The sequence below is a fragment of the Micropterus dolomieu genome, linkage group LG01 (genome assembly GCF_021292245.1).
Source record: "Micropterus dolomieu isolate WLL.071019.BEF.003 ecotype Adirondacks linkage group LG01, ASM2129224v1, whole genome shotgun sequence".
Taxonomy (NCBI): domain Eukaryota; kingdom Metazoa; phylum Chordata; class Actinopteri; order Centrarchiformes; family Centrarchidae; genus Micropterus; species Micropterus dolomieu.
This window is the reverse complement of record NC_060150.1, coordinates 15,674,493-15,691,192: the sequence shown is the minus strand read 5'-3', so window position 1 is coordinate 15,691,192 and position 16,700 is coordinate 15,674,493. Positions and strand designations below refer to the sequence as shown.

Genomic DNA, 16,700 nt, shown 5'->3' with positions numbered 1-16,700 from the left:
CTTGGTGCAGTTGTCCACATTACACTTGCATAGCAATAACACATATTTGAAAGCAGTCTAAAGTGCATTGTATCTGATTTTGGCATGTTGTGGGGTTAAGCAGGACTCAATAGTTTCAAAATAAGATATCAAAAGTGGCATGTTCTACACAGTTTATGGGATTTAAAGGGCCAGTTCACCTAAATTATGAAAAAACAAACCTCACCACTTACCCCTAGTTCTAACTATCTAACCATGTTGATAGTTTAGTTTGACCACATTTTGAGATATCGATCTGTGAGATGTCTGCCTCCACCCCAACACAATGGAGGGGATGTAAATCTAATTAGTGACATACACAGAATTTAAAAGACCTTTAACAGGACTAAGAGTCCACATACTAGTCGAGGCCATACTAGTGGCTCTGTGGGGCTGCACTTCAGCACAGCTTAATCCTTATGTCATTGCTGTCACACAGCATGACAGGGTGATGTTGAGCAGGCATAATGTTTACCATGGTCACCATCTTAGCTTAGCATGCTAACATTTGCTCATTAGCACCAAATGCTAATTACAATTCAGGCTGATGGGAAAGTTACTAGTTTTGCAGGGATTTGGCATTACAGCAAAAATCAGGGGATCACCGAAGTCAGCAGGACTCATCTTCTGGACACCATGAATGTCTGTACAAACTTTACACAACAATCCATCAAATCGTTGTTAAGATATTTTAGTGTCGAACGAAGTAGAGGACCGAACAACTAATACTGCCATTCCATTGAGACGTGCCGCAAAAATTACAGCAATGTGCCTTTCCAGAAACAGTGTCCCCAACGCTCAGGAAAATTTGGATGTCTCAAAACCTGGACAAATTAAATAATTGCAATCTGCATGGCTAGATACCGCTATAGGTAAGTCATAAAATACGTTGTTTTCTTGGTTTAACAGACACTTTAATATTTGAATCTAAAGTAACCTGACAACCCAACCCAGGTCAGTTTGTGATGTATTTAAGTCAGTCAGTCTAAAGTATGGGCATACACTTTAATATTACTAATACAGTACTAGAAATAAAATGTTGTAGCTGTTTCTAAGTGCTTGTTACAAAAGTTATATATAAGTAAATATATGCATATTAGGCAACCCATGTGAACAGGGGCTCAGACTTACAGACTGGTCTTCATTGATTGGGTCCTGAACGCTGCCTGTGTTCTGAGGCACCCAGGGGGGGTCGAATATGGGGACACAGGGCATGCCCAGTATTGGAGATGGCAGGGTGAAGTTGATGCTGGGTGGAGGGATCTGAAACAAATGGAAAAACGGGTTAAAGTAGCCTAGTTTTATGTGTGTGTGTGTGTGTGTGTGTGTGTGTGTGTGTGTGTGTGTGTGTGTGTGTGTGTGTGTGTGTGTGTGTGTGTGTGTGTGTGTTCTAAATGAAATATTTAGCCATATAACAGCCAAACTGAGCAAACATAAAGTCAATTATTAACAATTCTGGACAAACCTTTGGAGGGACATAGTGGAAACAGAACTTTCACATTGGTGATAATATAAATATGACACCATTATTTTTCTGTACCTTAAAGATCTGCTGGGCTCCTTCCTCCATGCGAGGCCACACCTGGTAGCGGAAACGCCACAGCGTGTAAAACTTCAGGACAGAGTTGATGCGCTGGCAGGCCTCCTGGTGATGGAACTCCGCCATCATCATTTCGGTCACCGCGTCGGGGACCTTTACCGCACACAGAAGGAACATGGCAGCTGGAGGGGATTCAGAGAGGGCAGGAGGGGGGAGGAATGAGGAGAGAAGGAAATAAAAAAATGGGGGTAAAGAGGGCAAGAGAAGCAAAGATGGAAAGGGCAGGAAAGAGGAAGGTTAAAAAGTGGTTGAAGCCAAAAGAGGGATGTCAAAAAAAGGCAAAAGAGTGGAAAGGGGATGAAGAGAGGTATATAATGAGAGAGGGCAAAAAATAGGAATATCTAGGACATATATCTAGGACAAAATGTTTTACATACTAATAATCAGGGACGTTTATAAACTCTGAAGGGCACCTCCAGAGGAGAGCCACAGATCAGTGATGCACAGCCTGATGGCTGACTCACCCGCAGCAGCGGCCATATGTTCGTCCACACTGAGCAAGAGCTCCCAGGCTGCAGGCTGGACGTCTCCATACATGTCGTCAGTCAAGATGGGAGCTGCCTTGATCAGCAGCGAAAGAGGAGCTGGCGACAAGCTCATCACCTGAGAGGAATGAAGACAATCTGGTGAACAGCAGTTCGGGAGTACCAGTATTTTTTTAGGTCCTTGACAAAGGACATTAAGGAAAATAAGGTTAGAAGTTAGAAATGCTCTGTAATTGCTTCTTATGGTAGAATGTGAATGAATATATTTGTAGTCTGTGCTTTAAAGGAAACTAAACTGCAGACAAGGTAAAATGCAATGTCACCACACCTACAGACACTCATAACTGACAACAAATCACATATCCAAGGAAAGGCTGGGATAAACACAAATCTTCATATTGAACAAGCTTGTATATCCAGTATTTTTATTTTTCTATAATGGGACAATAAAATCCTGTTTAAAGAGTGATTGATAAATTAGTGTATGAGACCTGACAGAAGGTGGAATGGATAGATTTTTTGATGAAGACTTAATCTGAAAAATTCACCCTTAAAGCTACTTCACCTGGTTTCGGATGTACTTGAGCATGCCAGTATCCTTCTTCCCTTCTGTGGTGGAGTCATTGGGTCTTCTCTTCATAGACGGGGTCCTCAGGCAAGACTTGTCTGAACACTGGAGGCAAAGAGACTTTTAGGAACCAACACAGAAACGACCTCATAGATAGTTAGTGACACCCACCTCTTTACTCTTCTTGGCACGTGCCCCAGTGTAACCAGAGGAGGCGCTGTCCTCTCTCAGGCTGTCCACCGTCTCACCATACACAAGCTTGATAGCGCGTACCAGACGGGCACAGGAGCGGCTGTGGTGCTGGTAGCAGCGTGGGTGGCAGAAGTCTATATGGGTGCAGATGAAACTCTGCTGGTTGCACAGTAGGATCATAATCTGTGCAGAAAGAGAAGAGAAGGGCAGGAGGAATCAGTGTGTAGGAAAGGGATGGCACAGACACCGTATGTACACATACATTTCCACACATATCAGGACATACATGGAGCCAGGACATGTTGCGGTGGTAGTTGTCCTCTGCTCCTCCTGAGCCCTGGCCCTCTGGTTCTATGCTGGGTTCACTGGTGCTAAAGGGACTGCCTGCAAGAGGAAACAATAAAGTATGACATTTTAACTCTTATAGCTGAAATGTTCAGATGTTAAATCAAAGAGGATTTGCACTTCTAAATGGTGCATGTCGCAAACATTACTGAATTAACTATAACACTTACTCAGAAAACATTCATGGGAAATTACAGAGTGCAATGCCTCATGGAGTTAAAGAATATGGTCATCCAGGTTATTGTTGTGTCCATGTCATACCTATGTCAGTAACAGTGTCCCTGCTTTGTGTTTGTGATAGCAGCCCTTCGTCGTTCTCTGACTCAGAGTCCTGCCGGGACAGCTTGGTGCTCTTGAGGCTCCCGGCCCGGCGTATGGAGGACAAGGAGCCACCCTTCTTTACCCGGAAACTGCGAGCCCCTTTGATCTGAAGCAGCCGGGAGCCTCCGATACGAATCTTACGGATTGGCGCTGGAGAAGAGGGAAGTGGGAAGAGATCGTCTAAATGATTAAATGATAATAAGCAGACATGACAGTAATAAACCAAATGGCCTAGGACTGTATGACACTAGATCTCACCTTGAGCTTCCTGGGTCTTCTTGTCATCGCAGGTGGTGTCTGACTTCAGCGTATGGCTGCTGCTGTTGAGCGAATCGTGTCCGTCCTCATCATCAAGGATGCCCGCAAAGCTGATCTTCCTCTCATAGCGATGGCGGCCGAGCTCCGGGTCCAGACGCATGCGGCAGCTGTCCAGATCCTACAGCCCACGGGAGAAGGTATTTTATGTTTCCAGTAAATGTAATATTACATATTTTTGTTTCAAACACATTTTTCTGTTCATATTCTATTTTCATTTCTCATTGCTATCAGTATCCACTGATACAAGGAACACAGAATATTGATACATTAAATTTTGCAGATATGAAGTGTAAGTCCAGATAATGCAGATATTTTTTGCACAGAAGATTTGACTGACCACAAGTGGTTCAGTGCGGGGGCGGGGTAGGCAGGGAAAGGTCTCTCGCAAGAAAGTGGTGATTTCCAATAACAGCTGGCAGGCAGCCATCTTTAGAGCAAAGGGGCAGCCACATTTCGTAGGATTCACTGTGTCTTCGGGGTCGGGATTGATGAAACAATAGGGTTAGAACACATGTTGTAAAAGATGGATAAAACAAAAACAACTTTATGTTGCTTCACTACATACAGAGATGCATAAGTAAAACATTTTTAAAGTTAATTCTTGACTTGGGAACCGTAAAAAAAAAAAACTTGACTCTACATCCACTGGCTAGATTTTTCTGCAGCTTTCAACTATATCTTGTGGTTGCCCTCAACAGAGGGATGCTCAGTGGCTTTTCAAAGTCCCAAACTTCACATAATGACAACTGAGCTAACACAATCTGCTGAGGCGGCCATGAGATATGGTTAAAACACCAGAAAAAGCTGGTAAGGGAATCTTGAGTTAAAGGTTCAGTGTGTAATATTTAGGAGGATCTACTGACAGAAATGCAATATCCATAACTATGTTTTCAGTGGCATATAAAGAGCTTACATAATGAACCCATTATGTTTTTATTACCTCAGAATGAGCCATTTCTATCTACATACACCGCGGGTCCTCTCACATGGTAGCCCAAATAGACAAATGGCTCTCCAGAGCGTGTTTCGTCACTATGTTGAATACATACAGTGAAGAAAGAAGAAGAGGAAGAAGAAGAAGAAGACGTAGTAGTGGTAGTAATAGATGTCATCTGGTTTGTTACAAATAAGAAGAAAAGTGAAATTTGGACAAATGGAGGACCACACATTATTTAGCACAAGAGCTGACAGAGCGTTCGGCCACCGTAGCTTCTCCTATGTGCTTACAAACGGAAGGGTGAACGTTCTGTAAGTTGTTGGTTGTTATTCGCAAACTTTACCACCAGATGCCACTAAAACTTACACACTGACCCTTTAAGATTTCTTTCGTCGTCAATCTTGTAAATTGAAAATGTACAGTTTACATATTATTGCACTTAGATTAAGATGACACCTTTTAAATCTAATGTTTAAAACGTGTTTAAATTAGTTTAGGAAGAATTATAAAAAAAGATTTAACTGAATGTAGATTCTTCTGTAAAAAGGGAAAATTTTATAAAACCATATCCACCACAGACATGTTAAAGGCATTAAACACTATTCGGACTCACTGTCATCTAAATAGTCCTCTTCCTCGTCTTCTTTTCTCATTCTCCGTTTGGTCTCTTCATCAAAAATGTAACCCAGGATGTTCGCAGGGCTCTCGCTGTCACAGTGACAGAGTTCACTGAGCCTTGTGCCGATGGCCTGAGTGGATAAAACACATAATGAACAGATTCTTACACTCATTGAAGCCATATTATAAATTTTCACACTAGATAATAGCAAATAGAGATGCTTTTGAGAAATCTTAAACTCACGTCTCCCCACTGGCAGAAATGTTTGGCTGCGTTCCACTGGAGTTTCTGGTTTCTTTTGTTACCCACGATAGGTGATCGGCCCCTGGACAGGCCTCTCTTGGTGATATTTACATGGTGGCCCTTCATCCACTCTGGCCAGTTGCCACGGTTGCAGCGATGGACAAATCGGGCGCATTCGAGGAAGAGGGAGGCCCGGGCCACAACTGGAGCTTCCTGGAAGTAGATTTTAACGTCAGCGTTTACATAACTTTGAAGACATAAAACTGAAGCATCATTTGCATAATACAAGAAGTGGACTCTAAAACATACCAGGTCCAGAGCAGCAGCGAGGATGGAGGCGTCAGGTATGGTTCCCGGCTCGCAGCAGTTCAGGAGGAACTGGAAGCGTTTCATGCCCTGACGAATGGCGCCCAAATTCACTACATTCTTGTTCTTCATGGCCTCCTGACTGGCTGCTAGACGCTCTTGGAAACCGTGGGGTCCTGACAGAAGGATGAACAAAGAGCAAAAGCGGAGAAGAGAAGAGTATAGCAGAACAAGTGAAGGAGCCTTTGTTAAAAACAAGCAAATTGGGATACGTAATCGTTTGCAAAGTAAAGACAGCACTGAAGATTACATATAGTCAGACATTGCATGAAGCAACATCACCATCCAGGACATTTAACAAAAAGCACCGGAAAGCCACCAACAAATGAAGCTGAGTGAAAGATGGACACACAGCCATCGGCAGTGGTTACACTTGAATTTTCAATTTACTATGTAATCTCACAAAAAAAAACGATCACATGGAAAGTAGTGAAGAAATATTATGCAGATTTGACGGCAAAGGCCATTTACAGCCATCTTACGCAATATATTTTTTATAATGGGATCTAATAAATCACATTGAAATGACAAGTGTAACCGTAGCCGTAGAGAAGAGCGCTGTATGTTTAATATTCTGTTTTATCACTTGAAACTCAGGCATTGAAAAATACCACCAGACATCACCACAGAAGAGACAGAGAGAGCACTGACAGCGTCATGCTTGACATAGCACAGAAATACGCTCTACAGTAGAAAGATGGTTTCGTAGATGAGTTATTCCCACACACCTCCTTTCCTTTCTTTCCACCGTTAAGTGAAAGACAGAGGAAGGGGTTCCTTGTTACAGAGAATAAGACGTGCATAGTTGGAAAGAAGGGAATGTAGAGTTGGTAATGCAACACAAAGTTGCAGTAGAAGAAGAGCCACTTGTGTAAAGCGATTTGAGTGTTCGCAAGACTAGAAAGGCGCTGTATAAGTGCAGCCTATTTACAACTGTATTGTTTTACACGAACTTTTTGGAAGTTAACTTGTGGCAGACCATTCAGCAAAAAGATAATTCCAGATATTTTGAAATTCAAAGTGTAATTTTTTTTTTTTTTTAACAAACGAGAGACACTGATGGGTCGAAAACATTCAGGCTAACAGAGTGTAGCAGGCAGCTATCCGGCAGAGCTGACATGGAGAATGGCGAAAGAGAACAGACCACGAGTTGCGAGGCAAGACACAACACAACACCACACCGACAAACAGAGGCGGGGACAGGAAGAGAGAGAGAAATAGACAAAGGTCGATGGAGCGTGGGTGGGCATAGGGGCACCCCGGGGTGGGGGAGGTCTACCATCTTTCTCTTCTGTGTGGTGAAGCTTGGATGGATTCCTCCTGCCAGACCTCCATTTACCAAGCCGCTTGAAGAAATTCTCCTCCTCGTCCCTGGCGAACTCTGGCCCCCCCGCACCCCCTTCTGACAGCTTTACCGCACTGGTGAACTTCACCTAAACACACACACACAAAATATAGTGTTATACATATAACAAACAAAATCTAAATAAATTACCAAACACTATAATATTTTTTTTTATATATTGGCTCAAAAGTAGTCAAATTTAAATATACCAGGTCTAAATAATGCTGGAATCAGCCCTGGCTATGAATGCTTATTGACTCTCTCGCTATGGCAGCATTATACACAATTAAAGACAAATGTGAAATATTCATCTAATAATATTTTGTTTTTATTATTATATTAATGTAAGCTATAGCTGTGAACAAGCTATGATACCACCCAGTGTTGTATAGTGGCAGTGAGCCCCTGACCTTTGAACTCTGACGTATGAAGGAGAGTCGGTCCACTGAGCTGATATCCAGCAGGTCCTCAACACCGTCAGTCAGCCCAGAAAGGGAGGAACGCTTGAGCCAGTTGCCTGGAGACACAAGAATAAAATAAATTTACACTACAGAACAAAAGGAGGTATAAAGCACACACACATGTACTGTACACACTGGGTTATGAAGGCAAGTACACGTGCACAAACACAAGGGTTGGGCAGAGGAAGGAAAACGAGCAGGCAGATCATTCCCTTATCATTTAATGTGGTCACATACATTCAGGGTATTTAAACTCAAAGATTCACAGACCGAGGTTCATTTAAAAACGTTGCTTTTTCTCAGGCGAATTTTAAAAAAACACAAGTTGAGGGGATTTTGCTAATACACTTGTAACAGACGTAGATGGCAGATGGATGGAGTAGTGCGTAACAAAGGCAGAGAGCAGTAACAAGAGACTTTTTCAGACTGGCTGGCAGACTGTATCAGATAAAAAGGTTGTAATGCCTTAATTTTATGCCTTTTAAGGCTGATTATTTTACCCAAAAAACATTACTGCCACAACACTAATACCTATAAAATGCAGACACTGTGTTTGGATAATCTTCATGGAATGCAAGATGAAAATACAGTAAGCTAACCTATCCTTCTGATTTTGTCTGTTTTAGACAAGGCAAATGTATTTAAATAGCATGTTTCATATCCAAAGGCAACCCAAAGTGCTTTACAGAGTACACAGACAAAAATTATATAAAAAATAAAAGCAAAAACAAGCATTTTAGAAAATAAACTTTAACTTCATTACATACAGTTCATAAAGCTTAAATGTGTCTTGTTTGTTATGTGTCAGTCTGCCTGTCTAATGTCAATATTTAAATGAAAACCAGTGTGTTAAATTAATCTACACTTTATCATGTTTAATTATGTGAATAAAAGTAGGTAACGAACTACACATTGCATGAATTTCATCAGGGGCAAAAGCTGAGACGGCTGTTACTGGAACTCTGCTGAGCTAACATAAATTTAGCTTTAGCTGGAGATTAGCTTGCCATTTTGGAATAAATGTTCCAAAAAAGAATACTGAATAACTAAAAGACTGGTTTATTAACATATCAGAATGTCTCAATTATTGATAATAGCTAGAGAAAAATCAGTAAGTCCATTTTTAGCTTTAGCTAAGTCTAGCCATGGCTATCTCACCAGCTAGTTTTCACTTGCTATAATGCCGGTTTTCTTGCTTAAGCTTAGCTGTCTAGTGCCTTTGCCTTTGTAGAAAAAAAAGCCGCCATCCATCTGATACAATTTGCAAAAACAATTTGACCCAGGTCTGGAACCCCTTGCACATTGGGAGCGATGAACACCACCAACAGACATGAAACATATACTGTATGAAGATGGTTCCACATCCACATACGTAAGACAGAGAGAGTGAGTGGTAGGCGAACAGTCCCACGGCATGCTAAGGTACAAAAAGGAACACAAAACAGACCAAAGAGATGAAGTGACTTGGCCTCGTGGCAGGCATGTTCCAATGTCAGACATACAAAATACATAATGTTAAGAGTGAATTTCAAGGTGACAGTGGGAAAGAAAATGCAATGAGGTATGGTCATGGTAATACACTGTAAAAAAAATTATTTGGTAGCTTTGTTAGGCACTGAAATCAGTCAATATGGTTCTGCCCTGTTAGCATGTACAAGTAAAACAATTCCTATATCTTTGACCCAAACTAGACACACTATAAGTTTTATAGTTAACTTTTTAAGAGAGTTCACTGCTGTAGTTAAAAATAAGCTGTAGTTAGAATGTATGTTAAATTAAAAGGAAAATGGACACATATAGTTCTAAAACAATGTATTTTAATTTTTCACTGTGATGTTTGGTCAAATTGACATTTTGTTAAATTTGATGATTTTAGTGTCTAAGCCAGACCTGCCCAAAATAAAATAGTAACTGTTATTGAAAAACTTTTGAAAATGTGATGCTCCTGCAGTTTCTCCTGAAAGGCAATTCCTCAAAGTTTACTATCAAAATGTAAATATATATACACACACTAATCTGTACTATACATACACTATAAGCACAATCATGTTAAGAATGTAATTATTTTCCTTTTCTTTTTTCTTTTAACTGTTATATGCACTCTCTGTTGTCGCATTTATATTGGGATCTTAAAATGATTTACACAGAAAGAATTGATAGGTTTTGTGCTCTCAAAAAAACCCCCTAAATTGTCATGGTTGAGTGAGGATTCAGATATCTGTCTAATTAGACATAGATTTGTTGCAAATTTCTGCTCTCACCTATTGGTAGCTTCAGTTTCTTCCGAAGTGAAATGCGACGGGATCTGGAACGGGAGCGCCGGTCGGTGGTGGTGCCAGAGTGGGCAGTGGTGCATTCTGAGGTGTCCTGTTCTGATTGGCTGCTGGTATCACTGGCGGCACTCTGCGACTTGAACATCTTCCTCCAAAAGTCCTTCCTGCCAAGCAGAGCACCCGGGATGTGTTCATCACTGAAGGTACAGAGACGGAGTGAAGGTCGGATTTGGATGTTTACACATGGATTAAAAAAAATTAACTTCAGCTTTTACATAATTGTACATCTTTTAGTGTTAATGTCATGTTTAGCACTGTGATCGGCTCTTTATTGGAGGGGCAGAGGGAGCAACAGGACGAGTTTATAAAAGTTTTTCCTATTTTGAGCAGAGAAATGGCAGCTCCACATAGATGGTGCTATATGGACATGCTGTGAGGTGGACACTCACTGTTCGGGTGTCTGGGGGGGTCTACTGGAGATGTAGCTGCGACACTCATCTGCAGCACTGGACACCTGACCCTTCTCCCCGGACACACCTGCCTCTGACCTGCGCACACACCCCAACACACAGACACAGCGCTCAGGCCACCTGTTTCAGACACCAACTGAACTCTCCTGACGCTATCCCATGAGTTATTATATAGTTATTTAATTATTAATAGTATTATTGTTAATAGTAACTAATTTCCTCTTCCATATCAACCTATGAAGTCAAAAATTCCCAATTTATAACATTATTATATTACTTAATACTGTGTATATCTGAATCTGAGTCGTTTTAACGCTGTCATGTGACTTTAATTTCAAGTTTGGTCACATGATGAGGCAAGAATTGTGGAGGTGCCCGCAGGGCTGCGGACCTGTGTGCTACAGCCACATCAAATCAGTTGCTCAAGCAAGAAAAACAGATGCGAACAGGACGGGGGGGAAAAAAACATAAAAGAAATCAAAAACAGCCAGCTGTGATGAGAAGCGTTGCTCTGATTTGTCAGAAAAGGAGAAAGTAAAATCTATTGCAACCAATCACTGTGATTGGATGAGAAATCTTTTGTTAACACCTAAGAGGGGGAGTTGGGGGTTTTTATGCTCAAGGGTACGTCAGCAGCAATGGACAAAGGAGCATTGCAAGATATTTTTAGGAGATTTCACTTTTACTAGCTTATGATTGGACGTGATGTCAGTGAGACCATTTCTGCCCACTGATGGGCCAGTACCTCCTTGGTCCGGGCAGTTTGGCCTCTTCCTTCTCTTCAGGTTTCTTGGTGGTGGTGACCTTCTCTGCGCTGTCCAGGAGCGCGCTCAGTGCCACCCTGCGGAACACATTTCCGTGGGCCTCCTTAATGAACTGCACCAGCTGCCGGATGTCACAGTACAGACCCTGGGAAGGAAGAGGGTGGCAAATAAGTGAGAGTGAGGGACGTGTGAGTCGAGGGGTGTGTGAACGACAGTGCGTCAGAGGTAGAAAAAGACAAAGAAAATTGACTGCTAGGGCCTAGAATCAGGCTGACATCACTATGCTGTTAGCATAAAACAGCATGTATGTTTGCACATGCATATGCAGAAACGGGTGGCATATATGAGCACGCTCGAGTTTGTCAAGACACCAGCTCCAGCTTGTGAGTGGGTGGCCTCTGATTCTGTGCCATAATAAAGCCTGCCTTTAAGTGTGTCATCTTCCGCCAACGCACACCAGTCCTGCCAGCCACGAGGCTTTCTAGGCACCACAGAGAGGTCATGGTACCTCAAGAGTGATCCACATAGACTTATAAAGAAAGCATGTGCTGTTTGTTCGATTGAAGAAAATGTCTTGTGCAAAACATCACGTTTTATTGGATTTAGGGATTCTTTTTTAAATTAGAAATACTGAATGTATTAATGAGTAATGTCACTGATTTATTGTGGCTTAAGTAGATGATGATTTCAAGGGCATCAAAGTGTAAGAATTTTCCATAAGTGAGTAAAAAAAATGACCCCTTAATTCCTAGGGAAATTGCCTACTTTTGTCAGATATATACAATATTTACTGTGGACAACATCTCAACTGAGATTTGCGTCACCACTCAGCTACATTATTTTACACAGGAAGATCATTTTTCATTTCATATATGGAAGACATATTTTTATATCAGAAAAATGTAAATCACTAAAATTTATAGCCGTTTTACATAACAATAATGCTTTGATTACAATTGTGTTGAAAAGTATCTGCTATTATATCCAAATTACCCTACATGTTAGCTTACTAGCTAACATTTCTGTAGAAGTGTTGCCATAAGCTTTGTAGCTTAGATAGCTCAGTAGCATAACCATAGACTTTCGTATATTAAGTACATATACTCTGTGTGTGTGTGTGTGTGTGTGTGTGTGTGTGTGTGTGTGTGTGTGTGTGTGTGTGTGTGTGTGTGTGTGTGTGTGTGTGTGTGTGTGTGTGTATATATATATATATAAAAAGCATAAGTTTGAAAGATTGTCTAAAGTTAATCGGAAGGTCGGTGGTTCAATCCCCGGCTCCCCCAGGCTGTGTCCTTGGGCAAGATACTGAACCCCAAATTGCCCCTGGCGGCTGTTCCAGTGTGTGAATGTTAGTTTCTGTTTGAGCACTTAGCCTCAGTGTATGAATGTGTTTGACTGGTGAATGCAGATGTAGTGTAAAAAGCACTTTGAGTGGTCGAAAAGACTAGAAAGGCGCTATACAAATACGGAGCATTTATTAGGGCCCGAGCACGAACCATCCCTATTTTTTTTTTTCCTCCCCAATTTTGGGAGCCTAAACATACTTGAAAATTCACCAAACTTTGCACATAATTCCATTTTGGATTTAATGGTAATTTTTGGCGATTTACACACTTTGTACTTTAACGAACTCCTCCTAAGGATTTAGTCCGACCGGCTTCAGATTTGTGCTGTGCAGTCTTAACCTGTGGACGATTAAAAGTTGTGTGAACGGTGAGTTTTTGTGGAACGGCGTTCCCGTGGCGTGGGGTCCAAAAATCGATGATTCGCCATAAACGTCAATCTACATGCTCACATCTGCACCAATTTTGGAATACACTATAAGAGTCCCGCCCTGAGCCTATATGCTAATATTTACCCAAAGTCATAGCACCACCTGCTGGCAACAGGAAATGACACGTTTTACGCTGTAATGTACTACTACCACCAGGTTGGACATATGAACTTCAAAACTGTCCCAGGAAACCCATATCACATTGATGAGGCCATGTTGTAAAACTTGTGAATTTTCGGTTAACGCCTTGGCAGTGGCTTGGCAGTGGCGTGGCAGTGAAGTGCCATGCTTCGCCATGATACAGGAAGTTGTGCAACTTCACTGTACATGCTCATATCTCTACCAAATTTCATACATTTGATAATGGTCACAACCTGAACACATCTACAGGTCAAAATTCACTCAACCTCATAGCGCCACCTGCTGGTATCTGGAAGTGTCCCTTCAAAGATGCAGCCCTTGTGCACTGAATCACCCAGATGCACAAAACTACTGTGTGGTACATATCATCCCAAGACGCACAAAAAAGCCTTTTTGATTTGAATGTGCAATTACAGCCCATTTATGGCCTTTTACAAGGTCCGTACTTTAACAAACTCCTCCTAGGGAATTAATCAGATCGACTTAAATTTTCTAACATGCATTCTATAGGCATTGACAATGAAAGTTGTGCTATCTGTAAGTTTTCGTCAGTGGGCGTGTCTGTGGCGTGGCATCAAAGATCAACTCTTCGCCATGACACAGGACGTTGTTGTAACTTCAGTGTACATTATTTATTGTATTTATTTTAGTTTATTCTCCTCTACATTGTGCTTAAAACACTATTCTAATGCATTTCTTTGAATTGCCTCTGTGTTTGAATGAGGCTGTAAAAATAAGCTTGCCTTGGTCTTAAATTTAAAGTTTTAGGTCTTTGATGAGACACTAAGACACTCAACAGTCATTATGCGAGACACAAAAGGCAAGTTATTATTACTGTGCAAGTCTGTCTTTCAGAGAAACTACAACTCAAATGATTGAGCACTCTGAGATTCTGCATGTAGATAGTGCTAGTTTCAGTTGGATGACAAATATAAAAGGTGCCTTAATATAGGGATGCCATTTCCAAAAAGATAAAACGTCAAATATATGTTCAGGCAAAGGCTGAGAATAGCTCAAGTTAATGTCTTTATTCACTGAGTGAGATTAAGTATACCTCAAGTCCAATTAATCATGTATGACAAGGCGTTAACAGAGGCAGCATAAGTGATTGTTCTTTAGGCTCAGTAGAAAATTAGCTATTAATAATTCAGCTACAACATCATGCAACAAGAAATGACTGTAATGGGAGTACAACTGATATGCGAATATTTGAAGGACTCAGAGCGAATATTTGAAGGACTCAGTCCTTCAAATACTCGCATATCAGTTGAGAGCCCCAGAGACTGATAGGAAAAATGGAAAATAAACACAGACAGAGAGAGGAAAATAAACACAGACAGAGAGAGGCAGATGGACACAGGATTTCACTCACACACACACACACACACCCACCAGGTTCTCTGGGCTGTGCAGCTCGTGCGTGGTCGAGGCGCAGCGGGTGATGAGGGACTTGAACATGCAGCCCACCACCACCGCCTCCATAGTCTGGGCCACGGACTTGTTGTCCCCTGTGGTGAAGTTGTTCCCGAAGCCCGCCTTGTCTGGAAGCAACAGGAAGGCGGGGGAGACCCCGGATCACACAGGGGGTGGTTTAGTCAGCAGGGGGAGAACATTATTGACAGCTGACCAGCTTGAGTATAAAACATTGAGCCCGTAAAACAGGGAGGGAAGGGGGAGGTGGGGCAAAAGAAAAGCATATGGTGGAGAAGCAAACTGAAAAGGATTCTTGGAAGGGGTAAGGAATACATGCAAGTGACTAAGGCCTGCTATAAAAACATACATTAGGGTGCTTATTCTCTTGGTCCAGTTAGATGAAACTTATTGATTATGGGAAAAAAGCTCTATGAATACCAGATTTAATCATACAAGTCTAAATTTTGGAGTTGCAGGCGAGTTTTGTCACTTTCGGAGAGAGTGAAGGGTGCAGCAATGGAAGCGGTGCCTAGGGAAGGGTCTGATCGGGTGAGTGTATTGATCTTATTGCTTATATTATTGACTGTTATTGATTATTGATCATGTGTATCTACCGATGTTTCTTTTTTTCGCCCTCCTGGACCTCTCACCTGCACTGCCGTACTCTGCAAGAGAAAAGAGGCGGGGCACAAGTTGATTGACATCAGGCCAGCACAGACATGTATGCGGTGTCAGAAAGGACGTGGCACCCCCACCTCCGGAAAGAGGCGAACTTGAGACGCACACACACAGATTGCCACGCGCAAACATAACACACATACACAAAAAATAAACAAGGTGCCCTGTTCACTTTCAGAATTTAAAAACACTCATCGGTTCAGTAACTTGCCAATTTGCACAGTAGTGTGTTTACTGTATACAAAATACTTCAAATTTCAGTGCAAAACTGAATTGGCATGTGCAATGGGTCTCAATGCTCAGCAATAAAGCCACCGATTGAGCAGAAATGTAATGAGCAAAGCTTTGGATTGGCAAGTGTACAGAATGGACGAGTGAGTAAGGAAGGTAGGATTCAGCTCACTTAAGTGGATGAAGAAAAAGAGGGCAGATGGAAGCAGGAGGATGATACAAAAAGGGACACAGACAAGCAGAGACAAGTGGAAGGAGGGAGGGAAATAACATATATAAAAACAGAGATAGCGCTGGAATGTGAGTACGGGGTGAGACAGCGGTAGTGCAATTCAGCTTTGTGATTAATTGCTAAAAAATTCCAAAATGTTCTACTGCTTTGTAATGTAGCACCGTCATTAGACCTTTGAGTGTGATATAGATTTAAATGCTTATGATTGTTTAATGATGAACGTCTGTTTGAGTGTCAACATCTGCACAGTAGCGCTGAAACAATATTTTGAAAATGGATAGTTTTTCCCTCAAGAAAAAAAATGCCAAACATTCTTCTCAGATGGGAAAATTTGCTGTCAGCATGCTCACAAGTTCACAATGTTAACATGCTGATATTATGTAGATATGATATTAGCATTTTCACTATTAGTGTTTAGCCTGTTAGGAAGCTAACATTTGCTAATTAGCAATAAACACAAAGTACAGCTGAAGGTGACGGGTATGTTGATAGTTTATGACCAAAGCAATGCAAAAGTAACTAGTAAATGTTAGCATGCTAAAACACTACAAGATGATGAGCACGTAGGCACTGTCAGAGTGAGCATGTTATTATGCTGACTTTTGCGTGGACGTCACTGCTATGCCTAAGTTCAGCCTCACACAGCTGGTGGCATAGCTGTAAACTACTACACTTTTTTCTAACCAAACAATTGCTTAATGGAAAAATAAAATAGGCAGATTAATGGATATAACAAATAATCGTAGGATTAGCAGCCCTAATGCACAGATTATTGACTTTTTGTAGCATCACACCTACTTTGAATCATATGAGCATTCAAAATCAATATTGGTCAAACCCTGGTGCATGCTATCTGTGAATTTGTTATTTGCGCATATGCAAATTTTTTGTGTGTCACGATCTGCA

At 41.5% G+C, this 16,700-nt stretch overlaps 1 protein-coding gene across 1 annotated transcript in view; it reads right to left on the bottom strand.

The window, feature by feature from the left end:
- LOC123977182 (protein unc-80 homolog) overlaps window positions 1–16,700 on the bottom strand; it is a 56,135-nt gene that overhangs the window by 22,454 nt on the left and 16,981 nt on the right. The window contains exons 16-33 of the mRNA XM_046059737.1: window positions 14,633–14,781; window positions 11,307–11,470; window positions 10,541–10,639; window positions 10,080–10,288; window positions 7,768–7,874; window positions 7,352–7,445; window positions 5,956–6,128; window positions 5,647–5,859; window positions 5,398–5,533; window positions 4,185–4,318; window positions 3,788–3,965; window positions 3,470–3,679; window positions 3,150–3,247; window positions 2,843–3,046; window positions 2,669–2,776; window positions 2,083–2,221; window positions 1,559–1,740; window positions 1,150–1,281 (exon numbers count right to left, since the gene is read on the bottom strand). Coding sequence (XP_045915693.1) covers window positions 1,150–1,281; window positions 1,559–1,740; window positions 2,083–2,221; window positions 2,669–2,776; window positions 2,843–3,046; window positions 3,150–3,247; window positions 3,470–3,679; window positions 3,788–3,965; window positions 4,185–4,318; window positions 5,398–5,533; window positions 5,647–5,859; window positions 5,956–6,128; window positions 7,352–7,445; window positions 7,768–7,874; window positions 10,080–10,288; window positions 10,541–10,639; window positions 11,307–11,470; window positions 14,633–14,781 — 2,729 coding nt within the window. The remainder of the gene's footprint in view (window positions 1–1,149; window positions 1,282–1,558; window positions 1,741–2,082; window positions 2,222–2,668; window positions 2,777–2,842; window positions 3,047–3,149; window positions 3,248–3,469; window positions 3,680–3,787; window positions 3,966–4,184; window positions 4,319–5,397; window positions 5,534–5,646; window positions 5,860–5,955; window positions 6,129–7,351; window positions 7,446–7,767; window positions 7,875–10,079; window positions 10,289–10,540; window positions 10,640–11,306; window positions 11,471–14,632; window positions 14,782–16,700) is intronic.